Source organism: Myxocyprinus asiaticus, chromosome 21 (genome assembly GCF_019703515.2).
Source record: "Myxocyprinus asiaticus isolate MX2 ecotype Aquarium Trade chromosome 21, UBuf_Myxa_2, whole genome shotgun sequence".
Classification (NCBI taxonomy): Eukaryota; Metazoa; Chordata; class Actinopteri; order Cypriniformes; family Catostomidae; genus Myxocyprinus; species Myxocyprinus asiaticus.
The window spans coordinates 12,102,202-12,129,856 of NC_059364.1; the positions used below are offsets into that span (position 1 = coordinate 12,102,202).

Below are 27,655 nucleotides of genomic sequence, written 5' to 3' on the forward strand. Positions count from 1 at the left end.
TGTATTTACCAGTGCTTAACATTTTTAATTGATTTTACTGGTCCCTCTCTCATTTGTTAGGAGATGGGGGAAAAGTTGAAGGCCAAATTCTCAGAACTTGCTGAGCTGAGAAAGAGAAGACTTTCTCCTGATGAAGAAGACAGAGATAAGGACTTCCTCACAAAAGCTGACAATATCTCCCAATCTTTAACGGAACTTTTGCAACAGGTGGAGAAACTCCTGAGAACATGGAGTCACATATACAGTTGTGCTCAAAAGTTTGCATACCCTTGGAGAATTGGTAATACTATATGTACCATTTTTAAAGAAAACATGAGTGAGCAGGCAAAACACATTTCTTTTATTTCTTATGGGATTCATATTCAACTGTAGGTTATAACAGAATGGCACAATCATAAAACAAAACTTGGCAAAAAATGAAATGACCCCTGTTTAAAAGTCTGCATACCCTTAGTTCTTAATACTGTGTATTGCCCCCTTTAGCATCAATGACAGCGTGCAGTCTTTTGTAATAGTTGTCTATGAGGTCCCAAATTCTTGCAGGTGGTATAGCTGCCCATTCGTCTTGGCAAAATGCCTCCAGGTCATGCAAAGTCTTTGGTCGTCTTGCATGAACCGCACATTTGAGATCTCCCCAGAGTGGTTTGATGATATTAAGATACTCCAGAACCTTCACCTTTTTCTGCTGTAACCACTGGAGGGTCAACTTGGCCTTGTGCTTAGGGTCATTGTCGTGCTGGAACGTCCAAGGGCGTCCCATGCGCAGCTTTCGTGCAGAAGAATGCAAACTGTCTGCCAGTATTTTCTGATAACATGCTGCATTCATCTTGCCATCAATTTTCACAAGATTCCCCGTGCCTTTAGAGCTCACACACCCCCAAAACATCAGTGAGCCACCACCATGCTTCACAGTGGGGATGGTATTCTTTTCACTACAGGCCTTGTTGACCCCTCTCCAAACATAGCGCTTATGGTTGTGACCATAAAGCTCTATTTTGGTCTCGTCACTCCAAATTACAGTGTGCCAGAAGCTGTGAGGCATGTCAAGATGTTGTCGGGCATATTGTAACCAGGCTTTTTTGTGGCATTGGTGCAGTAAAGGCTTCTTTCTGGCAAATCGACCATGCAGCTCATTTTTGTTCAAGTATCGTCGTATTGTGCTCCTTGAAACAACCACACCGTCTTTTTCCAGAGCAGCCTGTATTTCTCCTGAGGTTACCTGTGGGTTTTTCTTTGTATCCTGAACAATTCTTCTGGCAGTTGTGGCTGAAATCTTTCTTGGTCTATCTGACCTTGGCTTGGTATCAAGAGATCCCCAAATTTTCCACTTCTTAAAAAGTGATTGAACAGTACTGACTGGCATTTTCAAGGCTTTGGATATCTTTTTATATCCTTTTCCATCTTTATAAAGTTCCATTACCTTGTTACGCAGGTCTTTTGACAGTTCTTTTCTGCTCCCCATGGCTCAGTATCATTGCATCCACATGAGAGCTAACAAACTCATTGACTGTTTATACACAGACACTATTTGCAATTTAAACAGCCACAGGTGTGGGATATTAACCTTTAATTGCCATTTAAACCTGTATGTGTCACCTTGTGTGTCATGGCCAAACATTCAAGGGTGTGTAAACCTTTGAGCACAACTGTACCTGTGATACTGTACTTTGCCAAAAAAAAATTTGTAGCTTGTTAAATGTTATTGCATATTCTTTTAATAAGATCTGAGTGGGTTTATTAACTTTAGCAAGGAAACAAGGAAGCAATAAAAGATTTTTCGTTTACGTAATTTAACAATAGATTTTCATTTTTTAGAATTTATCCCTTGGGAGTACTCTGCAGCAGCTGTGTAACGTGTGGTCTCAGTTTGAAAGTGGGAGGAGTCAGGCAGTTCTGAACACAATGAAGATCCGTCAATCACTAGAGTACTTCCAAGCCCCTCTGCCCTCTCTCTCTGCCATCCAGAGCAACATTGTTAAGCTACAGGTGCTGTCAATCAATCGCTCAGTTTCTGATTGGTCACAAATATCTTTGTCCTTGACCTTCATATTTGATAGATTTTTAGGCAATTGTAATGTAGTTATTTATTTTCTATTTTTTTACTTTTAGTTATTTGACTTGAAAGAGGTGCTTGTTCTGATGTATAGTCACATAATGTTACAAACTCATTATTGATGGCTTATTTTGTGTTTGCAGGTCTTTAAAGATGAGGCTGACAAGATTGAAAGGCAATGGGAGGATCTTAGCGAAACAATGTCAAGCCTGATTGTTGGGATTAGCTCAGACTCGGCCCAGATATTATCTGAACAACTAGAAAAAGAGAAAGCAATGTTAGTCTTCACACATGCCAACTAACAATACAGTATGCATGCCTGTATATGCATGTGTGTTTTTGAGCTTAAACACTTGTGTGTCCTCTAGGTGGTCAGAGGTGAAGGAAAAGGTCACACACGGCTTGCAGAGGTCACACGGTGTTCTGCAGGTGTGGCAGAGATACTCTGATTTAAGACACACCTGCTCAGAGCGGCTCCAGCATCACAGAGAGCAGCTTGTCACCCACACCAAAATACCTGCTGACCACAAACAACTTGCACACAACATCGAGGAGCTAAAGACTGTGAGTACAGCACAAATACACCCACACACACACTCAAGCATGCATACTGTTTACTGTAAATACTGTATGCCGTATTTATTTCCGCAATGATTATTGAAATCAATGTAGCATGCTACTGTTTGAAACATTTATTGTTGAATATTATGTAGTTTCACTTCCTATTTTTTTTAAATAGATTAGGCAGTATACAGTATATATACTTTGCAGTAAGCAGTACATTAGTATTCATTCCAGACACTTCCTCTTTTTGTTGTCACTCTCTTTAGGTGTTACAGAGAAGTTCTGATACTCAACAAACTGATATGAATGAAATGCTTGAAGCATCAAAAGATCTGATTGAACAGATGGAAGATGAAGATGCTGTTTTCATCAGATCAGAGTGCCGTTTGTTAGCACGCAGTTTCCTGCAGTTAGACCAGACACTGAGAGGAAGAATTCAACACATGCAGGTAAGACTCGTACAGACCTGTGTAAAAGTGTTTAATAATATGTGTATACTAAAATTATGTGTGTGTTTAGGAGGATCTCGAGCAGTGTAAGGAGTTTGAAAAATTATTCCAGACCCTTGAAACACAATTACAACAGTGGGAAAGCAAGCAAGAAATGGACTGCCAGCGCACAGATATATCTGAGGTGATACACACATGCACAATGAACTAACATCACAGAATTTCTAACTGAGGAGATGCTTAATGCTTAATTCAATCTTCAATATCCCCCTGGGGAAGAATAAAGTAAAACCCTATCCTATCCTTTCTTATCCTATCCCTTTCCTATCCTTTCCTATCCTATTCTTTCCTATCATTTCCTATCCTGTTCTAGCCTAGCCTAGCCTGTCCTGTCCTGTCCTGTCCTGTCCTATCCTTTCCTATCATAGCCTAGCCTAGCCTGTCCTGTCCTGTCCTGTCCTGTCCTGTCCTATCCTTTCCTATCCTGTCCTATCCTATCCTATCCTAGACTATTCTATCCTATCCTAGCCTAGCCTAGCCTGTCCTGTCCTGTCCTGTCCTGTCCTATCCTATCCTATCCTAGACTACTCTATCCTATCCTAGCCTATCCTAGCCTAGCCTAGCTTAACCTAGCTTGTCCTATTCTGTCCTATCCCATTCTATCCCATGCTATCCCTTCTTATCCTCTCCTTTCCTATCCTATCCTTTCCAATCCTTTCCTATCCTGTCCTATCCTATCCTATCCTATCCTATCCTGTCCTGTCCTGTCCTGTCCTGTCCTTTACTTTCCTATCCTATCCTTTCCTATCCTATCCTTTCCTATCCTATCCTATCCTAGACTAGACTATTCTATCCTATCCTGGCCTAGCCTAGCCTGTCCTGTCCTGTCCTGTCATGTCATGTCCTGTCCTATCCTATCCTAAAATCAACATGAAAGGACATTAGCATTATATTTTACTTCCATTATGTTACATATTTCAAGGTGAAATAGGATATTTGAGCAATAAAATATTAGAGCAGGACTTGATTTATCCATCAGAAATTGATTGTATTGTGTAAAGTGGGTGTTTCATATCAGAATTGAGGCAGTTGATTGGTTGATTTGTTTTTGGAATAATGTGTACAATACGACCAGGAATGTGCATTAAGAAAGTAAAAGATGACAGTTTTGATTTCATGCTGACTGAGTTTTTTTGTGTTTGCAGTTGGGTCTGATGGAGGTCAGTTATCTCTCCCCTGATCTGGATCTCCTAAACACAATAAGTTACAGACTGACCCTCAGTGACCCCATGACACAGAGGCTGCAGAACCTCAACAGGAAGTGGGCACAGGCCTCTGCACATGCTCAGGAGAGATGCAGGTGATTGGCACCACTCTCTTATGTGTTACACATTCTCAGATCTTATGTGGTGTACTTTATATATGCTGATGGTATGATATGTACACACAAATATGCAAAAATACTGTGTATTTATAATGTGTTTGTGTGTTTGTAGTGAGTTGCAGGCAACCTCTCTCCAGCAGCAGAGCTTTGAGCAGAGGTGTGAGAGCTGGCTGGCTTTCCTACAGCGCATGGAGGATGGTTTGGCTGTAGAGATCTCAACAACTTACACTGGACTAAGAGAACAACAGCGCACACACCAGGTAACAGTCAAACACAAACAAGTTTTAAGAAGCATTGCACATGGATCCCAGATTCAACCCTTAATTTCCTCTCTTTTTCTCTCCTTCACTCTCTCATAGTGTTTTCAGGCTGAGTTGTCTTTAGGCCATCAGATCCTTCATTCTGTGATCAGTGAATCTCTGCTCCTATTGCAGAAGGGAGAGGTGGATGACAGGTAACATTTTCCAACATGCTCTTTACCTCTACTTGTGATATAATTTTGTATTTTATAATTTCATAAAAAATATCTGTTTTAAAAAAGAAATGACCTACTCTCATAATTTTCAAATTGATAGTTGGAAGTTGTAGCTTTACCTTTGGATTGTAGTTTTGTTAACTGCCCTTTGTTTTCCCTCAGGAGTGACTTCCTGTTAAAGCTGGCGCAGCTGAGAGAACACTGGCAGGGGGCAGTCCAGAGAGCAGCTCAACGGCGCAATCTAGTGGAAGGGCTCGTACAACACTGGCATCTTTACACACACACACTGCAGAAACTCCGCAAACTTCTCACACTTGCACACACACTTCTGTCTCCCTCTGGTCCCACACACTGCAGTGTCCTGCAACTGCGCCTTTCATTGGAAGATCTGAAGGTAACAAGATTATTTTTAATTGTTTCAAGTAGAAGTGTGTAATTTCTGTGCCAAAAGCAGTACAGAAATTATACAGTTCACCTGTAATTTGACTGTCTTCAATCATGATGCACTGTTGAAGCGTTGGGAAAATATACGATTTTGTATGCTTTGAAAAGTTAATGTGCAATTGTTACCTTAAAGAGGTAATTCTACCTGACCTAACCCTTAAAAATAGTTGTTTGGTGTAACCTAAAATAGGTTTATTCAGTAATTTTTTTTAATGTCTTTTTTTAATAAAAAGTTCGTGTATAATTTTAGAAGAATTTGTCAAATGTTTAAAGTAGTTTAGACGAAGTATGTCACACTAAAGGACAGTAACATATCATGTCAACTGTCTAACAAGTAAATTACCCACCTACACATTGTTATTGATATTATAAATATTTCCATTAATTAATGTGCAACTTGGTGTTAGTAATATACATTTATTTGAATTATAATTTGCTTTGATATTATTGACCAATAATTGAATCTGCTGAACCTAGTTAGCATGTAGATATTATTAGTATCCCACGGACATCTACCATTGTTGTTATATTTAGTTACAGCTGGCAAAAAATCATTTTGTTTTGTTTTCCTTTTTCTTGATCATCTCACTGTCTTCATCACTCTCTCCTTTTCTCTCTTTAACTCTCTCTTTCACTGTTTCCCTCTCTTTTTCTCTGTTCCCTTCAATCACTCCCTCACTCCTCTCTCTCTTTCTGTCCCTCTGTGAAGCGTATGGAGCTGTTGTTTCAAAGGTCAGTGTCTGCTTATCTGTGCGTTATGGAGGTAGGCAGGCAGCTGTTCTCTGTGAGTGACACGCAGACGCAAACACAGTTGCAGACAGACCTGGCAGCCCTGCAAGAAGACTGGGAGCAGTGCCAGTGCATGATGGGAAAGAGGAAGACTCTCACAGCTGACATCATCAAGGTAAGAGGGTTTGATTGGCCTTGAAATGGGACCCATTCATTACAGTTATGTCTGTTAATTGTCTTATGGCTTGTTTCTATAGACTTGCTGTTGCTTTTACAAGCTAGACATACAAGATAATCTGAACTGCATTTACTATATACTGATCCATATGTGCACTTGTGAAATCCATGAAGCCATGTGAGGAAGTTTGTGTGATCATATTTTTGGAAAACCGGAAAATGCCAGGAATTTAAAAATTCTAAAAAAGGAATGGAAAAGCTAAAGAAAATTCAATTGTAAATATAAATGTTTCTACACGTGCTCCGCTCTAAAATATTTCATCAGCTAGAAATTGCTGTCTTTGAGTGCAATCTTAATAAAATGATTTTTACAAATCCTTATCCAGAAGTCATGAACAACTGGAAAAGTCATGGAAATTAATTGGTGAAAAGGTGTTGGAACGCTATAGAAAGTACTGTCTGGATTTCCTCAGAGTTTTAGATATCTCATTCCTATCTACATATCAGCATTTATGATTGTAAAGTTTATGTACAGTAACTAAACAGTTACGGCAAAGTGCAATTCAGCCCTGGAATTTAGGATGTTATGAAGATGGAAATAGGAGATTATGACTTTTATCCCTGATGGAGGTGAAAACCTGCTTAACACTACTCTGCAGCTAAACACAAAACTGTGCCTGTCTGGACACATCTAAAAGTGTGTTTCACCTCAATAAGGAATACAGAATTAACTTTTAGAACAGAAATGTAGTCCAGAATGTTACAGGACAACAAAAAGTTTGTGTGTGTTTGTTTAGAATACGGAGATATTGTATCATGGCAGTTTAGTGCAGGAATGAGTCCAGCTGAGTTTAACCTACATTCACTCTGATTTCAGTGAGTTACACAGCTGGATTAATCCAGATCAGACCTTTACACACACTAATACACATATAAACACACACTCCCCAAAGAGAGGTTTCATCCAATTTAACTCACGTTTGGATGCAAATGTATCTGTCAATCAGTCTATCTATCTATCTATCTATCTGTCTATCTATCTATCTATCTATCTATCTATCTATCTATCTATCTATCTATCTATCTGTCTGTCTGTCTGTCTGTCTGTCTGTCTCTCACACCTTCACACATTATTGACCACGATTGTAGTGTAAAAAATATGAAATGATATTAATGTGTTCACAAATGCCTGCTTTAACACACATACACACAATCAGTGAGGGTTTGTGTGTGTTCATATGTGCATGCAGTTGTCATGTACTTAAGGGTTTACAGTAAAGCCTGTCTAGAGATTTATAGTTCCGTCTGTCTCTCTGTTTCTCTCTGCCCTGCTATCTTTCTCATAGTACTGTCTTAATGTTACTGTTAATAAGCTTGCATGTGTAATACTGTATATGTGAATTGTGACATCTCGTTGTCACATGTGGCTATGATGGCACAGATTGACTGAAGGGTCCTCAGCAGTATAGAGTACAGTATCTGTAGTTTTGTGTGGTAGCACAGCTTTCTCTTGCTTTTATTCCAGTGTAAACAGCATTGCAGTACTGTATTACAATTTAGACCTGTGCATGTTGTGATACCCCACTATGGTGTTTGTGCGTGCATGTGTGTGCTGTCATAACCCCTAGCATTGTCTTAAGTTTTCATCTGGATCTGAGACACTTGTCTGATGTAACAGGCACTCACCTACCACATTGGACATATGGACATCTGGAGTGTTTGCATATGCCTTGTGGTTTGATATTTTGTTATATACGCACTGAAATTCAGACATTTCTAAGAGTGGCTTAAGTGTCAACATTTTGAGGCCACTGTATGTTTGTGTGTACAGATCTACCTTCATATGGCCATAAGCTCTCTCTGTTTTCTCTGCATTATTTTTGACTTTCTGTTCTTTTCTCTGACTGATGAGAACACTAGACCCAAGTCCACCCCTAAATAAAGAGGCTTACAGATCAGATATTGCATCTAGAACATGTCGGAGCATTGTAGCAGCTGACACCATCCTTTTATTTGCAGAAGTGGGAGACCTGTGAGACCAGACTAACTGATCAGGCCCAGCGCCTGGAGGAGCTGCAAGCCAGACTGAAGCAGTCAATACCAGATCAACAGGAGGAGATGGAGGAGGAACACCTCTTAGTGAAGGTATACTAACTCCAGGGTTGGGCTGGAACAGAATACTTGCAACAGTGTTACATACTCAGAATACAAAAATGAAGTAACTTTATTCAGCCCCATTACGTTTTCAAGCACCTGTATTCAGAATACAGTTATAACATTTTAATAGAACACTTTAAGAATACTTCTCATAATGACCACAAAAAAAAAAGTATATCAATAAAGTCAGGTGAGCAGTGTTGCCAGGTTCGCGCTTTCATGCCAAATTGTGCTTTTTTTAAAAAACTAAGATACAAAAAATTAATTATAAAATTATAATGTCGAGAGTTGTGGTTTTTTGGATACTTTAAAAATTAAACGCAGTCACCAAAAGTTTTGATGGTAGACACTAGGTAATGAAAATACAACGTCTTATTCATGTATAATATTTCTGGGATTGAATATCTGGCAACATTTTTACACAAATATTACATTCGAGTGCATGATACATTGTTTCTAGCGATTGTAATTGCTGTGTTAATACATTTATTTAACATCTCATACGAAGTGATCAACAAAAAAAATCTAAAGTTGAAAATTAAAAGGAGTAAGCAGGAGTACATTAATTTAAAGAACCCAAAAATAAAAGTGTCAGTAATAAAAGAAATATAAATAATTAGGCCTAAATATGAAAGCAAGCCTAGTCATTCATATACTAAATTGTTGTCACAAGACCTCACAAATATGGTACATTTGCATTTCGTATCCAGTTTTGTGCCAGTATGTTTTAATCTTTGTCAGTCCGTTCAAATGATGGGTTAAGAAGAATATTAAAAATATAAAAATTGTTACAAATGTTAAAAATGCCATTCTGGACATTCACAAACAACCCTGCTTGGTAGCTACAATGTCAGGGCAGGCAGCATTTTTCTTATACAGTATGTTGGAAATAAGACAATGTTGTAATTGACTGCAAACTGCCTTCTGTTTGCCATGTGCCTTCCCTTAAGAAAAAAATCAGTGTCAAACTTCACATTTAATTTAAATGAAATTTGCTGACAAATAGCTAGCTAGCTGTCTAGGCTCACTTACATGTTAATAGACAGATGTAGCAGTTCAGATAAGATAACACTGACATATCACAAATAATTCTTTCAATTGTGCCTTGCCTTTATAAATATGTATTCTAAAAGTATTCTAGATGTACTCTGAATAAAGAGAGAGTATTTAGTATTCAGCCCAGAATTCTTTCTTTTAAGTATTCTGCTCTACCCTGACTAACTGATGAACTTCTTTGTTCCATCCCTTGCTCTGAAGCAGCAGTCTATCAGATTATTCTAGAAATAACTGTAGAATTATAAAAGCAAGTAGTAGGGGGCAAAAAGGCCAAACATTTAAATAATAATAATAATAAAAACAATCTCTCCCACCAACACACCACTGGCATGGCTGGCATTTTCTGCTATTTATTCTATTGTAATAATATAATTTCAACTCAGATCAATATTTAATGTCGATTTATGTATTATTTTGTAAGTAGACATGTAATCAGCAGAATAATATACAGTCAGGCGGTCATTATCGTGAAATAAAACCCTGACTAATATAATGACTGTACATTATACATAATTATGGACCGTTAAAAGCATTTGAGGGAAAAGTTTGCAGTTAGTGTGCACTAAAATCATTGCAACACAAACAACAGCTTTCTGTTGACACATTTGGATTTCCCTTCCTCTCTGCACAGGCTTATTCAGCTATGATCCTTCTCTCTCTCTCTCTCTCTCTCTCTCTCTCCTCTGCCCTCCCCCTTTGTCCTACAGGCTTTAATCTTGTTGGGCCAGAGGGTGAGAGAGAGAGTGTGAGTCAGAGCAGGGACATGTGGCAGTATTTTTCAGTGAGTGTGTGTGTGTGACAGTGGTGTGTTATGTTATGCAGGAGGTTCAGGATTGTTTGGAGGACTGGGCAGTCAGTTTGTCCGAGCTCAGCACGATGAAGACGGATCTGTCCCAGTACATCCTCACCGATGACGTCCTCCTCCTGCAGGAGCAAGTGGACCATCTGCACTGCCAGTGGGAAGAACTCTGCCTCAAAGTAAGACACTCACATCTACATGTTATTTGGCTATCTAAATGAAGACATACCATAGACTGTTTTTATAAAGCTAATTATAATTTCTACAGACTAACTTCTCTACCATTTAAAAAATACGTTTTGCACCATTGATGGTTATTTGTAACTTACTAAGCTAATAAACCTTTGCGTGTGTGTGTATGTAATTTACGGAAATGTAAGTCAAAGGGAAATATCTGGATATATAGTTTAAGATGTAGAAAAGTGTTGATACTTAGTAACATTATGAATGCCACCTCAAGATTCTAAACAGTCTCTCACATCCTGAAGGAGTTTAACACAAATGTTTACCTATATAGGGACATACCATAGACTTCTGTTGTTTTAATATAAAATTAATTATAATTACTGTTGACTAACTGTAACCCAAACACTACTCTTAAAAGTAAAAATGTAGGAATAATTTTTACCTGGGTGGACGGCCCCTTAGGGAGGTTTTGTCATATAGTATCTAACTTGTGGGGAGAGTTTTGTCCCTGAACTAATAACTGAGGAAAGACACACAGACAACGTGTTCACAGGAATTTCAGGTATTTTAATGACAGTGTGTTGAGACTTTCAACTTTTTTTTTTTTTTTGTCATCAGTGTTTATTGATTCAGTTGAAGCTATTGTTTCTTTGAATTGTCTTGATGCTAGATGTTGCTTTGGTGACTTTGATGCCTTTATTGATTTTCGTTCTGAATCTCTACACCACTCATACATGAGCTCTCGCTGCTGTTTTTAATGAATGTTGTGCTGGGTCAGTCAAATGGAGTCTCCTGGGGTAATGTTTTGGGGGGGCCTGGTGTAAGTTTTGGGGTGGGTGGGGGTCTTTGACATTAGAATGAGAGAACAGATGGTGGGGAAAGTGAGGGACATAAGGAAAAGACATAGAAGTGTGAATAGAGGCAGGAGCCTTTGGCTCTTTGTTTTGGAAATCACTTTGTGTGCGTTTCTGTCACACGCCGGAGTGTGTGTTTGTGTGTGTGTGTGTGTGTGTGTGTGTGTGGGGTGGGGGGGGGGGGGGGGTTGCTTTGTAACAGTTAAGCCCACATGTGGCAGCTGTTAAGTTAGTTTAGGTTTTAAAACTATTCAGTGATATGGTTCATAGAGATGTTAAAGGGATAGTTCATCCAAAAATGAAAATTCTCTCATCATTTACTCACCCTCATGCCATCCCAGATGTGTATGACTTTTTTTCTTCTGCTGAACACAAATGAAGATTTTTAGAAGAAGATCTCAGCTCTATAGGTCCATACAGTGCAAGTGAATGGTGACCAGACCTTTCAAGCTCCAAAAATCACATAAAGGCAGCAAAAAAGTAATCCATATGACTCCACTGGTTAAATCCATATCTTCAGAAGCGTTTTGATAGGTGTGGGTGAGAAACATCAATATTTATGTCATTTTTCACTAGAAATATCCATTCTAAAAGTGAAAGTGAACGTTGAGATTTATTGTAAAAAGGATTTAAATATTGATCTGTTTCTCACCCAAAGTGATTGCATTGCTTCAGAAGACATATATATATATATATAACCAATGGAGTTGTATGGATTACTTTTATGCTGCCTTTATGTGATTGTTGGAGCTTGAAAGGTCTGGTCACCATTCACTTGCATTGTATGGACCTTCAGAGCTGAGATATTCTTCTAAAAAAAAAAGGAAAAAAAAAAAATATATATATATATATATATCAATTTTCCTATATGAATGTTTTTCATAAATGAAATTCAGTCTCTGTTTTATGATTGTGAACCTGTAAGAGTACATATTAAGTATGTGTGAGTTAACATATTAAGGCTAATTTTATTATCTCATTATTATCTCATTATTTCTTAAATGTGTTTGGGTGAATCTCATGATAACATGTCCATGAGAAATTTCTGTCATTTGTCTTGTGTATTATTTCCATTTCTCTCTCTCTCTGTGCAGGTGTCTCTGCGTAAGCAGGAGATTGCTGACCGGCTAAACGCCTGGATCATTTTCAATGAGAAGAACCGTGAGCTGTGTGAATGGCTGACACAGATGGAAAACAAAGTGGCGAACAGCGCCGAGCTCAGCATCGAGGAGATGGTGGAGAAACTCAAGAAGGTGAGCTGAATCTCATCCATCACACAGCGCAATTGAACATCAACCCCATTAGAGGTCGACCGGTAGTGGATTTTACTGATACCGATAACTTGGGTAGTACCTGCTGATAGCGATTAATCAACCGATAGTTTTTAAAATTCATTCTGAATGAAAAAAATAACACTCAAAGTAAAATAGTGCTGAACTTTATTACAGAAATAAACAGTACTGACTGCACCATGAAAATGTATTGTACTTTTTAAAATGAAATAAATATATAAATATTAATATATATGGACTAATTTTCTAATTTTAAAGTCAGCTGATTTTTAAATTGATGATGTTTCATTAGTCCACAAGAGGGTGCAATAAATACATAAACCATTCAGCACCATTATATTATTGCATAGAACATTTCTATTCTGGCTGTTAAAAAAGATCATTTCATTTTCAACTAATGTGCATAAAATAAATAAATAAAAGTTTTAGTCGGTCCATATTTTCACATGTTAAATCAAAAGTGAAATGAGGGGGGAAACACTTCAATATGCAGTTCACATAGTGTTACACTTGCACATATTCCGACTACTCCAGACTCAAGCTTCATAATAACAGCAAAATACCACATTGTTTTTTATTCAGTACAGTTGTATGTAGAGTAGCAATATTCACAGATAGCAGTGGTATTCGTCTGAACTCGGTGGTGAAGTGGCTCAGACTATGAGCCCAGGCCGGGGGCTGTTCAAACAGACGGAACACAACAGACTGGAACCGAACGCGAGGATCTCGAGACATACATTTCCAAGTTGAACATCTTTCCTGACAAAGCATTTAAACAACTCATTGCTTAATCTGAGAAACACTTATAAGAGACCAAGACGCAATGACCAAAGACCTCCACCAACTGTAAGGGGCTGTTCACACTGAACACTTTTGCAACCATCCATTTGTTTTTCTGTGTAAATGCGTGCTAGACGAACATCTTTGTTTCTCTTTGTTTTTGTTTATTCAGCGTCTCGTGCAGGAGCACTGTTTTTTTAGATGATGTGTCTAATTTAAAATAACTTTAAAAGCATATTGAGACACCTGCTTTCTGTTAAACTGTATTTGTTGCGCGGTGTCTAGCCTTTTTTAGCGCAGGAATGTGATCGATCTGAAGTCATCGTATTACAGTCAGGATGAATTTTTTTTATTGAAATTAGATGCGTTTCTGATTTGTTTATACATTTCTCTCGGCTGCATGAAGATATTAATTTGCTTTCTCACGTCACTAGCTATAAATATGCAACTTAGCTGGCTAACGAATGCATAAACATGACCAGCTGGATATAAACTAATGCAAATAGATGGTAATGGATGGTAACAGTCGTGACATTTAAACATTTGGGTAGGATTTGCGTGTATTTTTGTCACATTGTTCTAACCGCTTGAGTTTAGCTTTAATGTTAGCATCCTCTCAGCCTTGTCGGCAAACATACTGCTGTTCTCTACTAATGCAGCATCTAGTCAACAAATTAATTACTTTATAATGATATGACAATGTGTACTGTATAAAACACTGTATACATGTTTTAAATCTGCATTTGAAACATGCAGAGTGTAGTCTCACATGTCAAAACAAACACCACAATGCATCAGTGAAGTGTTTTTATTTTGCCTCTAGAGGTCGCTCTCATACCATATAACGACAGCGGTCTCTTCCCAGCTGCTACAGTACTGGACGCAATCGGGAAAAACTATCGGTGTGGATTTTTGCCGATAACCGATAGTTCCTGAAATCTGTTATCGTTGCCGATTAATCAGCAAAACCGTTATATCAGTCGAACTCTAAATCCCATACATATTGCGCAGTCCCTTCCGGCATTTTACAGCCTGCTTTTTGCTAAACCTAAACAAAGACATTCAACTTTAATTTACCTTCATTTGCTTGTTAACTTCCCTCTTTGGCTTCATAGTGTTTATTGTAAGCCAACAAACAACAAGAGCATGACAGTAAACTTTTGTGTGTGTGTGAGTTGGTTTTATGGTTTATTAGGACATTTTTTTAGGTTACAAACTAGTAATTATGAGGGTATTATGCTATACATGTGGTTTATGAGGACACCCCTGTAATTCAAACGGCTTAAAAAACATACTAAACAATGTTTTTTTGAAAATGTAAAAATGACAAAAGGTTTCTGTGAGGGTTAGGTTTAGGGGTAGGTGTAGGGGAAGGGGATAGAATATATAGTTTGTACAGTATAAAAATCATTATGTCTATGGAGAATCTTCATTTTGATAGGAGTACCAACATGTGTGTGTGTGTGTGTGTGTGTGTGTGTGTGTGTGTGTGTGTCAGTCAACATTGTGACGACCAAATTAATTCCCACAAGAATAGTAAAACCTGAAATCAAATACTTTGTGCAGGCCAGCCAACGGTCCCTATAAGGAAAACTGCTTAATAAACATATAAATTATGTCTTAAAAGAACAGTTTATCCAAAAAAGATAAAAATTGAAAGAATATCCTGGTTCATCTTTTCAATGAAATTGCAGTTGAAAGTGACTCATTTTAAAGCTTATAAAGCACCCAAAAGTTACATTAAAGTAGTACACATCTGTAGGGATGCATCTGAATCAAACATATTTCAATTCAGAAGAAATTAAATAAAGACAGAAGTTAAAATTTAAGGTTGGAATTTGATGGCCAAGTAAGACTGAACTTTGCTCTAAAGATTCATGTGAAGTGCCCTGTAAAGATATAGATTGTAAAGATATTAATCACTATTACTTCTTCCACCCTCTTACACACACACTGCAGGACTGCATGGAGGAGATCAACCTGTTCAGTGAGAATAAAACACATCTGAAACAGCTTGGAGAACAACTCATCTCTGCCAGCAACAAGACCAAAGAGACAGAAATCAATGAAAAGATCAAGGACATCAATGACCGCTGGCAGCATCTATTTGATCACATCGAAGCCAAGTGAGCTATACAACTATATTATATATACTCCTAGAACACAAACATAAAGGGATCATACATTTTTCTGTATTTCATTTTTTACTAGAAGTTCACATATAAGGTTTCTTGCACCAAAGATGTAGTTCTTATAATGTAGTTTTTCCATCCTCTCTCTGACCTTTAGAATTAAACTGGCTTTACTACTTAACATTTAAGACCTTAATGGATTAATGTCCTCTGTTATGATTGGCTAACCTCTTTGAATATGAATTTAATAACAAGTCAACGCTTATTTAAAGGATGCAATATAGTTTGCACTGCTCCATCCTTCAATAGCAGCCTCTGTGCAAAGCCTGCATTGCATTATGATTAAGGATATGATTTTTTATGATATGACCTCTTTACATTTGTGTTTCTGTTCTCTGTTTGCTCTCACTAGTTGTTTCTGAAGAGTTACTTGAGTATACTGCCGTATTTTTACAAGCTAGTCATGGAACATGGACTGCTTGCGATGTATTTTCTAAGATGCGTCAGAGACAATGGAGAGATGAATGTGAACATTAATCAGACATTGATCAGATTCTTCTCAGTCCTCATACCAGTAGAGCTGTCCCATTTACATGTTATAGAGTATTGCCAGGCCAACACAGAATTTATGCAATACAGAAACTCAGCAGATTTCCACATAATTGGAACAGCCATCATTCACGAAGTTGGTTAAAGCATGTTAGTTCGGGTCTGGGTAGCTCAGCGAGTTTTGATGCTGATTACCACCCCTGGAGTCGCGAGTTCGAATCCAGGATGTGCTGAGTGACTCCAGTCAGGTCTCCTAAGCAACCAAATTGGCCCGGTTGCTAGGGAGGGTAGTGTCACATGGGGTAACCTCCTCGTGGTCATGATTAGTGGTCCTCGCTCTCAATGGGGCGTGTGGTAAGTTGTGCGTGGATCGTGGAGTATAGCATGAGCCTCCACATGCTGTGAGTCTCTGCGGTGTCATGCACAACAAGCCACGTGATAAGATAGATGCGCGGATTGACTGTCTCAGAAGCGGAGTCAACTGAGACTTGTCCTCCGCCACCCGGATTGAGGTGAGTAACCACGCCACCACGAGGACCTACTAAGTAGTGGGAATTGGGCATTCCAAATTGGGAGAAAAGGGGATAAAAAAATACATTAAAAAGCATGTTCGTTTATTTAAATGTTTTGCTAATTTTATTATGCTGGTAGCTACCAAAAGTGTAGTACTCTTCGCTTAGCTTAACACAATTTTTACTGTTTAAAATATATTTAAAGCAAGCATGCAAAGCCAGCATGCAGAATTCAGCAGATTATCCCAAAAAATTTAAAGAAAATGCAAAAAAGAGAGTTTGCAGATTCTGTCTGGGCCTGAATATTCCTTATATAACAAACAGGAAATGTTGTTTGTCGCATTCAATGTAACTAAGAATCAACTCCACTGAGTCAGACAGAGACTGCGAGAGAGAGAGAGAGAGATAGAGAGAGGGAGGGAGAGAGAGAGGGGCAACAAGAAAAGAATGGGCATTTAAATGTGGTACGTGCATGTCAGTCCAGATGGGCAGTATCAGGGTGGAACGTGGAGAGGGGAGTGAGGTGGGAGTGCTTGGTTTATCCTGTTCTTCGTTTGATTGACAGCTCTTTGATTAGACAGATGGTGACTGTAGCTTCATGTCACGTTGACGGCCTGCTTGTTGTCTTCCTGTCTCTGTCTCTTTCTTTCTCTTCATGCTGCCTTTTCTCTATTTTTCTGTTTCTCCACAGGGTCTCTGGGAAATTGTCATCATAATTAGCATTTATTCACCTAAATTTCACTCCATACCTCTAATAATTTTATTTATCCTTTTTGCTCCCTGGATCGCTCTGTCTAATCTCTGTCCATCGTGTTCTCTATCCAAACTCTGTCCTTTTCTACTTTGAGTGAAATGTTTGAGTTATCAATTCATAGCTGCAATTTGGTCCAGTTGTCCCTAAGCAATTCATAAATTGTATTAAATTCAGTGCATCTATAAGTGTTTTATCATATTAGGCCAACATATAGCAGACAGACATATGTGTAATTTGTGGTCCATAGTCATTGATTCTAAAGATTATGAAAATTTGTTTACATTTATTCACAGTGTAAGAGATTTATCGGCTCCAAAAAAAAATATCAGCTAACATTCTGACAGAGACCTCTCTTCATTCTTCTTGTGCTTTTTCTAAAATTCATTCCTGTAGCTTCAGAATAAAACTCCAGTGCTACAACTGTAAGATGATCAGCTTGTGGTATGTCATTTATTGTAATTGTGTTGCTTAAACAAGCCTCTTAAGAGAGGAAGAGGTCAGGGTGGGGGGTTTGGAAGTCAAGCGAAAAGAGCCAGTGACTTGTTGCTCTCCTAACCTGCAGCTCACTGTTGCCTACAGCAGGTGTGTTCACGTTTAGAGCTTTAGATCAAAGGATCTGCAATCCTGGAAAATTCGCTGTTTAAAATGCATAATGCACATTTCTGTCATATGTGGTTAATATCTGGTTTTGTCAAATCTGATTGGGATCAAGTGCAACACTGTGTCGTAATGCATTAGCGTAATCAGTAATTTTCCAGTAAAAATATATAAAAATCCTTAAAACAAGATTAATTTAAATGAGAAGCCAAATTTGCAGGCCTAACTATTAAAAGCATGGCTGGATTATTGCATTAGTAGCATGTTTGCTTGTTTTTTTGCTTATGGGTCGAAAAAAAATTAAGGCTTGCTGCAGGCATTTTTATTATAGTTCCTAGCTGAGCAGTCTCCTGAGCATCTACAGTAGGAGATTTTAATATTAACTCTGGCTCTGTGCCACTAATGTCAAGGTTTAAGGGCTGAAACAGGATTTGCAGGTGCAGGTAGACACAAAAGTAGCTTTGTGGATCAGTAGGTAACCAGGCACGAGACTGCCTATTTGTCTGCCTGTCACCTTGAGCTGGAACTTTGTGCCTGTCAGCATTCCTTCCCATCAGTCAAACCAGTAGACATAAAGAGATTTAGAATTAAGTGGAATTGACAGATAGTGGACGTGTGTTTACTGTAAGAATATTAAAGGGATAGTTCTGTAATCATTTTCTCACCTTAATGTCGTTCCAAACCCAATTACTTGACGTGTTTAGATAGTTTACGACACAACATGAGGGCCAATGGCTTTTGCCATCTTTGATGTGAAATCTGGCATATCACATCTTCATGTGCCAATTTTGAAAATGCACAAATTATATTTGACAGATTATGTTTTTCATTAAATATTGACTTTTACATTTCTTTCGGATTTTCGCTCTGTTTCTTCCACATATAAGTCATATGGACTACTTTTAAAGTGCTTTTATGGTGCTTTTTTTGTACTTTTTGGAGATTCACAGCCTGATCACTTAATTCTTTAGTTAAAGAGCAGCATGGAAAGTCATAAAAAGTCATAAGGGTTTGTAATAGAGGTAGACCGATATATCTGTTTGACAGATTAATCAGTACTGATAGTTGCTTTTTGGAACCATCGGTTATTGGCAAAAATCTATGCCGATAGTTGTTTTTTTTGTTTTTATTCCTGCTTGTTTGCTTGTTTATAGTTAAAAGTCCTGCGTTATGCACCAGATCATACATTTTCTGGTTATTATAGGGATTTGTGTTGCACAGTAAACTGCTTTTGGGATTTTCATTTTGGACTCTTGTAGTCTCAATATCTGTGCCCTTCATAATAAGGAAAGATTAAGAAATGTTTTAGCATTCTATAAATCGCTTTTAAAAAATATCGGCCGAATAATCGGTTATCGGCCTTTTCCACCACCTTAATTATCATATCGGAAAAATCCACAATCAATCAACTTTTAGTTTGTAATGACAAGGAGTAGATGATGACAGAATTGGTGAAACATCCATTTTTACGTTTACTTTGTACAGATCGGAAGAGAGAGAAAGAGAATGTTTTGGTGAAGAGATGGGCTGTGTCTCGGTTAATAAATCTGTTGAAGTCATTTGTTTTCTTTCTGTGTCTAAGGTCAGAGTTCACAGCCGTGACTCAGACATGCCTGAGTCTGTCTCAGCTGGCTTCTGTTCCTGTGTTTCTCTATCAGTTGATCCAAGATTATTTTTAATGTATGTTTATTTAAGCCATTTGAGGAGAAATGTTAATATAAAGGTGTATATATTTGTATAGGCCATTAGCAGTGACTTGCAAAAAGGAGTGTGTGATTGAGACAGAATCTCTAAGCAGGATTACAGAAGTTGACACAGACCCGTCCAACTCTTTTGTCACTTAAAATCACAGTGGAGTTCAGCTCGGAGTTCCAGCATCTGCACACACACACACACACACACACACACACACACACACACACACACACATACACACACAAGGCAGCTGCTGCCTGCTAGCTCGGGTCCACCCATTGTCCCATAAGTCTTCTGTCTGCTGTTATTGTGTCTTTTAGCCAATCAACTTCAAAGCTCTGGGCTTCTGCTCATCTGCTATTGGCTGAATGATGGCAGCAATTATGTTCTTGAAACCTTGTCATCTTATAAAACTTACAAGGGGCAACAACGGGGAAGATGTTGTGTTTAAACCCCCCCACTGAACACAACCACACTCCCTCAAGTGTGGACTCTAGGTCTGAAACATTGATGTTGCCCACATTGGATAGTTCCTAAAGCACACTTTTTTTTAGTTACTGATTTAAGGACCAACTAATACTATGGTGTGTATCTTTATGTACTTAGAATTATATAAAAACAATATGCTGTAAGTCTATGTTATGTGCCCACTTAGCTAAGTAAACATGTCTTTGTGTTTGATGTTGACTGAAGTGTATTTGCTGGGAATCAGTCTTCCGTTGTTTGTCAAGACATATTGGTTGCTGTGGCAATGCAGTGTTATACTAAGAAGTTCAGTCAGCTGTTGCTAGAACTGTTGCTATAGCAGCAACTTTATATTAGACAGGGAGTGTGACAGCTTTCTGTTGTCTGTACTGTAGAAAATAAGATTCCACGTTTCAACGTAATCTTTATCCACCATGACTATCATCCTGAATGGAGATCTTTTTGAGTGAAGAACAGCAGAATATTGACTACCCGTGAAGTGGGATGATTGAATTAAACCCTTCAGAGAGCTGAAGTGTGCTTGAATCTTTCCAACACCCGTGAATTACCTTCTTCTAAAGAAAGAAGGTCTTTGACAAGCAGCTCTATCTCTGTGAGGCCCACCAACATTGTTCCCTCTAGCCCAGATCCATCGACTCATTTAGCTGAACTGCTTGAAATTTAATAGAGGTCACTTAAGAGGTCACAATAACTTCTGAAGAGCATGCAAGGGGTGCTTGCCCATGCAAAACTTGCCAGCACAATGCTCATGGTGGTGTTGGTGGTTGGTAGGATGTTGTTGCTAGATGGTTGCTTACAGTTCCAGGTCAAAAGAGCCCACTACCATGATATTCTGGTGCTTCGATATGGCTCGGCTCCTTATCGGAGCATTTCTTCATCCATTTTTTCATCATAAGTTTTCAGGTATCATTCCTGTTCATAGCATAAATGTTGTGCGACAAGTGATGCGCCAAAGTTTAATACTTGCCGTTCAGACCAATTGTTAATTTTATAGTAGAATATCACATTTTTTTATTTTATTATTATTTTTTTTTCCTCACTGGGGGCTTCATTGTTTTATTGGTCATTGGTTTTAGTGTGTGTATATTTCTGTGTATTGTTGATGGTGAAAGTATTTGTGCTCAGTGAGTACTGTTGCAGGACATTGCGTCCTTGTTTCCAATTATTACTAAAGTTCCCCCACCTGTTGCTGTTGTTGAAGAGACGACCCAGGTCTGGCGTTCTTCTGGGATTGATAATCTGCTCAGGTTAGGTTTATATTTAATTAGCTTTAGCCCATGGAACATAATCTCAGACCACAGAGGACCACAACACATGTAGATGTCCTTGATTGAACTCACACATACATGCACATTATCTCTCTCTTTCACACCCTTGTGTTCTTGACTGTGGTAAGGAAGGTGTCCTGAGTCTCGTTTGAGAAAGAAAATCTGACTTTCAAAAGTACATGATGCTTCACTGTGCATGTACGTGAATTACTGTTTGTTCAGGGCTCAACAATAAGGAATTTTTCTCCCGGATCAGTCAGGCCAGTAGTTGAGGTTTTTACTTGCCTTGTCAACATTTCCAACTGACCCATCACCATCATCATTTATTTTATTTTTAGCAACATATTTCATATGCATCAGAAAAATATTTTTATATTTTTCAATAAACTTTTTTCTTTATAAAAGAAATGTGATAAAAACCTAATTTTTTAGGTTTTAAATTTTCAATAATAGCTGAGAATTATAAAACTATAATGTAACTCCAATAATAACAAATGCAAATTCATTCATACACTAGAAAATGGGATCTTTTTTTCTGGAGAAAAGTTTTAAAGGAGTATTCCGGGTTCAATACAAGTTTAGCTCAATGATTACCTTAAACTGTTGATTAAAACAAAAACTTATTTCGACTCTACAGTGAGGCACTTAGAATGGAAGTAAATGGGACCCATTTTAAGTGCAGAAATGTGAAGCTTATAATTTTATAAAAATGTTGCATTAATTCTTCTGTTAAAACTTGTGTATTATTTGAGCTGTAATGATGTTTAAATCATTTTAGGGTTTACAGTGTTACATTGTCATGGCAACGAAGTTGTAACATTGAATATAACTTTACACAGAAATGGTTAGTAAGAGATTTTATCACACAAAATCATGTTAACGTGCATATTTTTTTACGTCTCATGGCAATACTTTTAAAACAATTAGTATTTTAACATTTACGGATTGGCCCCATTCACTTCCATTGTAAGTGCCTCACTGAAACCCAGATTTGAGCTTTTTTAATCAAATATACCACATATACCAAATTATACCACAAATACTGTCGATTAAACTCATCTTGTTGTATTGAACTTGGAATATTCCTTTAAGAAGCAGGAGACTAAAGGTTCTGTTCATTCTCCATGTAATTTCATCACTGTCTAAGAGAAACAATTGAGATATTAAAGAGATCTCCTTTTTGATGTTTCTTACCTTTGGGTAATGTCAAATATGTGTTCTGTGTTCTAATTTATCAGATAGCAGAGTGTGTGTCTCCTCCAAAGGAAATCTCCACTGTACCTGTACCTGCTTCTCATGAGAAAGCCATTGCATGCTAATGCTGAATTCTCCTCTTGGTCATACAGAGAGAGGGAGAGGGAGAGATAGGGGTTGAATAATGAGAGAGGGGAGGCAGGGGGGTGGGAGAGTTGTAAACGGTAGCTCACAATCTCTAAGACGTGTGTGTGTGTGTGTATTATCAGCCTCAGCCATTCAGACACAGACATGCTAACATTAACACGCAAGAGTCATGGAGCAGCCTCACCGGTCTGTGAGTAAGTGTTTCCTAATTGCATATAAGCATGCATATGTGTGTGTATGTGTGTGAGTTAGGGGGATGGACAGTACTTTTGTCAGCGTGTGTGTAAACAGACAGCTGCAATGAGCGTTACACTAGCCTAGATTGCAGGACTGATCAAATCCTGCTTTGCATGGACAAGCTTGTTTCTATGGATGACATGCACTCTGTGCTTGCTGTTCTAAACAGACATGCACCAAAAACAATCCATGCAACCAGACTGTGAAGATGAAACAAAATGCATCAGAGTCATGCATGTATATCAATGCATAGAAAATTATATGCAACAGCAATTATTTTTATTGCATATCTCTCTGTATTTCTTCATCTTAAGCCTATATTGTTAATAAAGGTTTATTGCCATTTCCGTTTATTTGGTATCTGCCTTCTCCATAGCTATTAGAATATTCTAGAGATTAATAGTTAGATGTGTTGCACTGTCATATTGTGTATTTAAAAATATGGAAAGCACTGTTTCATTTGTGTTGGTGACCAAACACTGCATTATCACATACAGTCGAGCTGTTGTGTGATGTCACTTCTTCCACATCATCTGGTTTGTTTTGGTTGGTCCTCCATTGGAATGATCACGTGACCATGGAGGAAAGTCACCATCTTCTTAGTCACATGACGTCACTGAGCGGTGTGAAAGCCATCTACCCGCTCAGACTTGAATAGAGTGCAGCGGACGGACAAGAAATGGGTCACTGCACACTCTGACTGAGCAAAAAGGCTTTTGCCTGCATTGTGTCTTTGTGAACTTCAGCTGGACATACTCGCTGTACAGTAATGATAGTTTGACTGCAGCAATGTAGGTCATTCAAAGTTAACTTTTTGTGTGACCCAGAACAAAGGTCATATACCAGAAGTATTCATATCTACATTTGTTTCACAGGAGGGCAAATATCAAACCAATCAGAACTCTCAGAAATGACTGAGAAGACCTGTCGTTATGTTAGGAAAATACATAGGTGCAGAGTTGACTGATAAAGTGACAGACAGAGAATAAAGAGGAAATTTCATCAGGTTTTGAAGCTCTTTATGTCTTTGTTAATGTGTACAAGGGTGATTTACTTGTTGAATGACTGAATGAGGGATTGATTGATTCATTCATTCATTTATAGGTTAGTTGCATTGATTGATTGATTGATTGATTTTCAGGGTAAGGAAGCTGAAGGAGATGTTGGTGACAGTACAACAGCTGGATAAGAACATGAGTAATCTCCGCTCATGGCTGTCCCGCATTGAGGGTGAGCTAGCTAAACCCATCGTCTACAGCGTCTGCCACAGTGAGGAAATACAGCGTAAACTAGCAGAGCATCAGGTAAACAGCGCATTCAACAAAACCACAATACATCTGTCTTTCATGTCTCATAGATGATGCTCCTTTGTTGGAGGAGAGGGGTTGAAAAAGTAAGAGATTCATGACATCAGCAGAAAGGGAATGTCCTTTCAGAAATAAAGCAGAAGTTATTACATTTTAATAAAAGATTACACATAAATTGATGAATCTTTCACAATAAGACTTCCTGTTCTTATTGTGGATGAATCATTAATTTATTTGTAATCAACCCTTTAAGCTCAGATGAGAAAAAAAATATAAAAATGTTAATAACTAAACTCTTGACCAACACAAAATAGTTATCGTTTTAAAGCTTAGCTCTACTTTACAATGCATGTTGGCATTATGACCAAAACTGAACAAGTGCTTTGAAATTTGCAGACAAATAAGAAGTGTTCCGTTTTAATGATTTATTTAAAATTTTGCACTGTAGATATTGTTGTAATCGGTAAAAAAAAATCGGTAATCGGTATGTCTTTGACATACATATTTCATGTGAACAGGTGTTGCTCATATGCCACATTTTTGCTTATAACTTATAAACAGAACATAAAATTTCACATACCATTACTTAGAGGAGGCGATTATCTTTAAAACGAGCCCATGCACAAAGTAATCTGATGCATAGATCATTAGGTAACCCACACGAAGCACAATGTGCACACAGTATCTGGCATCTTGCTATCTGGCTTACCTGGATCAATGATGTCATTGGAAATGCTGTAGCGTCATGGAATGCTAAACCAGTCAGATTGGGTTCAGATTGCTCCAACCAGTGGTGATATTCCTTCATATTTGGGCAGAGAGTTATGTGATCAATCACTCAAATTACATATGGCCACTGGGAGATGGTGCCAAGTACCTGACACAGACTCAATGATGACTCAAATGGCACAGAATGAAACTCATTCTGTGAAATCTCATTACTAAAATCATGTATGCATGCTATGCAAACCTTAAGTCATTGTTCTGTTTGCATGTGTTATTAGTTCTTATGTACAATTATTATGTTGTATTTGTTTGGAGAGGCTTTTGGACACTTGGAGATGTTTTTAGACATTAGGATTAATTATTTTTGTAATGCTATAACTTTTGATTGGTTTGTTGTATCAACACAAAAATTTTACTCAGTTACAGGTGACATGATTTGGATTCAAACAAAAGCAGAGGAGTTACATTATTTACACCCTGAGATATATAATGTAAAATCAGAAAAATAAGAAAAAAAGTTTTTTGTGATTTTTTCAGCCGTCTGAGAGCCTCAGGTTTTATAAATGTATATCATTAAAAATGTTTAAAAGTTTTCTTTAAAATTTTACCAAACACTAGACCCTCTTTGTTTTTTTTTTTTTTTTGTTTTTTTTTAGTTATAAGCCTTTCTTTTTGGGTATGCCACTGAAACAGGAAATCTTTAAAAACACCATCAGAGCTTAAAGGGATATGAAAGAAAATGCATTAAAAAAGTAAATTGGACATTTTAATGTCATGTTGACTTTAATTTTAAATTATACTAAGTACATTAGCATATTATTAAGTTATGTAAGTATATATATATGACATTTAGAAGCATATTGTCTTTATTTTTATGTATCTGAAAAGCACAGTGTATTATGACTGATATTGTTAATTCTTAACAAATCATAGAACACAAGCTAACTCTAACACAAGCTTGCTTGGATGACTGCAAGTTCTTTCAGTTTGTGTTATATATTAGTTCTATAGTGTGATTATTTATTAATTTTTTTTATATTGAACAGGACCTTCAAAGGGACATTGAACAGCACACAGAGGGTGTGACATCTGTCCTGACCCTGTGTGATGTTTTGCTGCATGATGCGGACGCTTGTGGCAGTGATGGAGAAAATGACTCCATTCAGCAGACCACACTCAGTCTGGACCGTCGCTGGAGGAACATATGTGCCATGTCCATGGAAAGGAGAATAAGGTCAATACAAACACAATTACAGACATGTACACAAACCGTTTGGTTGCATTAGATACACACTCACTCTTTAAAATGTATTTAACTTTTATTGTTTTCTCTGATCCCGCTGCAATCTGGTGCCCCCTGTAGGATTGAGGAGACATGGCATCTGTGGCGCAAGTTCCTGGACGACTATGCACGCTTTGAAGAGTGGCTTAATACAGCAGAACGCACAGCGGCCAATCCCGCCACCAAAGACGTGCTCTACACCTGTGCTAAAGAGGAACTCAAAAAGTTTGAGGTCTGTCAATGCACTGATGTTTTACCAACATTGGGAATAAAATGTAACATTAAAACAAGAAAAATAGCATTAGAACTGTCATGCAGATTAAAATTGATGTGCACACAATTAAAACACTGCACTAGCTTTAGTGGTGGGTGTAACATTGGCAGCATTATTTTTGCTGTAATGTATATACTGTAGGGCCTGGTAAAGATTATTGAACAATTATTAAACTCTTGTTTTTTACATGTACACATTCAGGCGTTCCAGCGTCAGGTCCATGAGCGTCTGACGCAACTGGAGCTGGTAAATAAACAATATCGCCGTTTGGCGCGAGAGAACCGAACTGACGGCGCCAGTAAGATGAAGTTGATGGTACACAAGGGAAACCAGCGCTGGGATACACTACAGAAAAGAGTGGCTGCTGTGCTCCGCAGGTTAAAGGTCAGACTTTATGTCATATATTATATATATATTATGCATCTATCCATCTGTCCATACCTAGATCCATCCGTCTATGTATCTGTCTGTCAATCCATCCATCTGAACCCTTCTCTTATGTGCAGCATTTCACATCTCAGCGTGAAGACTTCGAGGGTACGAGGGAGGGGATTCTGGTGTGGTTGACTGAGATGGATCTTCAACTCACCAATGTGGAGCATTTTTCAGAGAGTGATATCCACGAGAAGATGCGTCAACTCAACGTCAGTACACTCTGATATATCTGAAATTTTTTCCAATGTAATATAAAAGGTTTAAACAGGTTAAATAGGTCTGTACAGGTCAGAATGAAGAATAATGAGGCTTTTTACTTCCTGCAGGCATTTCAGCAGGAGATCACTCTAAACACGAATAAGATCGATGCTCTGATTGTGTTTGGAGAGAATCTGATCCAGAAAAGTGATCCACTGGACGCTGTACTCATTGAAGATGAGCTAGAGGAGCTGCACTCATACTGCCAAGAAGTTTTTGGCAGGGTCGCCCGATTCCACCATCGCCTCATCAGCAGATGCCCGGTTAGTTTTAAAACACACATCACAAAGCAAATGCTCATTAAACAAATACATCATTTTTTTATTGTTATTATTATCTACAATTTTAGTACTCACTAGTGTTGGATTGATAAAAATGTTTTGGCATCAACATGATATATGTA

General features: G+C 38.0%; 1 protein-coding gene across 1 annotated transcript in view; it reads left to right on the forward strand.

The window, feature by feature from the left end:
- Nucleotides 1-27,655, forward strand: part of LOC127411675 (nesprin-2-like) — a 166,842-nt gene that overhangs the window by 126,716 nt on the left and 12,471 nt on the right. Inside the window, exons 97-117 of the mRNA XM_051647390.1 lie at nt 61-207; nt 1,816-1,986; nt 2,197-2,330; nt 2,422-2,617; nt 2,884-3,066; nt 3,137-3,250; nt 4,272-4,426; nt 4,563-4,710; nt 4,810-4,904; nt 5,088-5,319; nt 6,079-6,273; nt 8,295-8,420; nt 10,311-10,466; nt 12,422-12,580; nt 15,359-15,525; nt 24,112-24,274; nt 26,050-26,237; nt 26,367-26,517; nt 26,761-26,943; nt 27,066-27,203; nt 27,321-27,515. Of these exons, the coding sequence (XP_051503350.1) occupies nt 61-207; nt 1,816-1,986; nt 2,197-2,330; nt 2,422-2,617; nt 2,884-3,066; nt 3,137-3,250; nt 4,272-4,426; nt 4,563-4,710; nt 4,810-4,904; nt 5,088-5,319; nt 6,079-6,273; nt 8,295-8,420; nt 10,311-10,466; nt 12,422-12,580; nt 15,359-15,525; nt 24,112-24,274; nt 26,050-26,237; nt 26,367-26,517; nt 26,761-26,943; nt 27,066-27,203; nt 27,321-27,515 (3,396 nt within the window). The remainder of the gene's footprint in view (nt 1-60; nt 208-1,815; nt 1,987-2,196; nt 2,331-2,421; nt 2,618-2,883; nt 3,067-3,136; nt 3,251-4,271; nt 4,427-4,562; nt 4,711-4,809; nt 4,905-5,087; nt 5,320-6,078; nt 6,274-8,294; nt 8,421-10,310; nt 10,467-12,421; nt 12,581-15,358; nt 15,526-24,111; nt 24,275-26,049; nt 26,238-26,366; nt 26,518-26,760; nt 26,944-27,065; nt 27,204-27,320; nt 27,516-27,655) is intronic.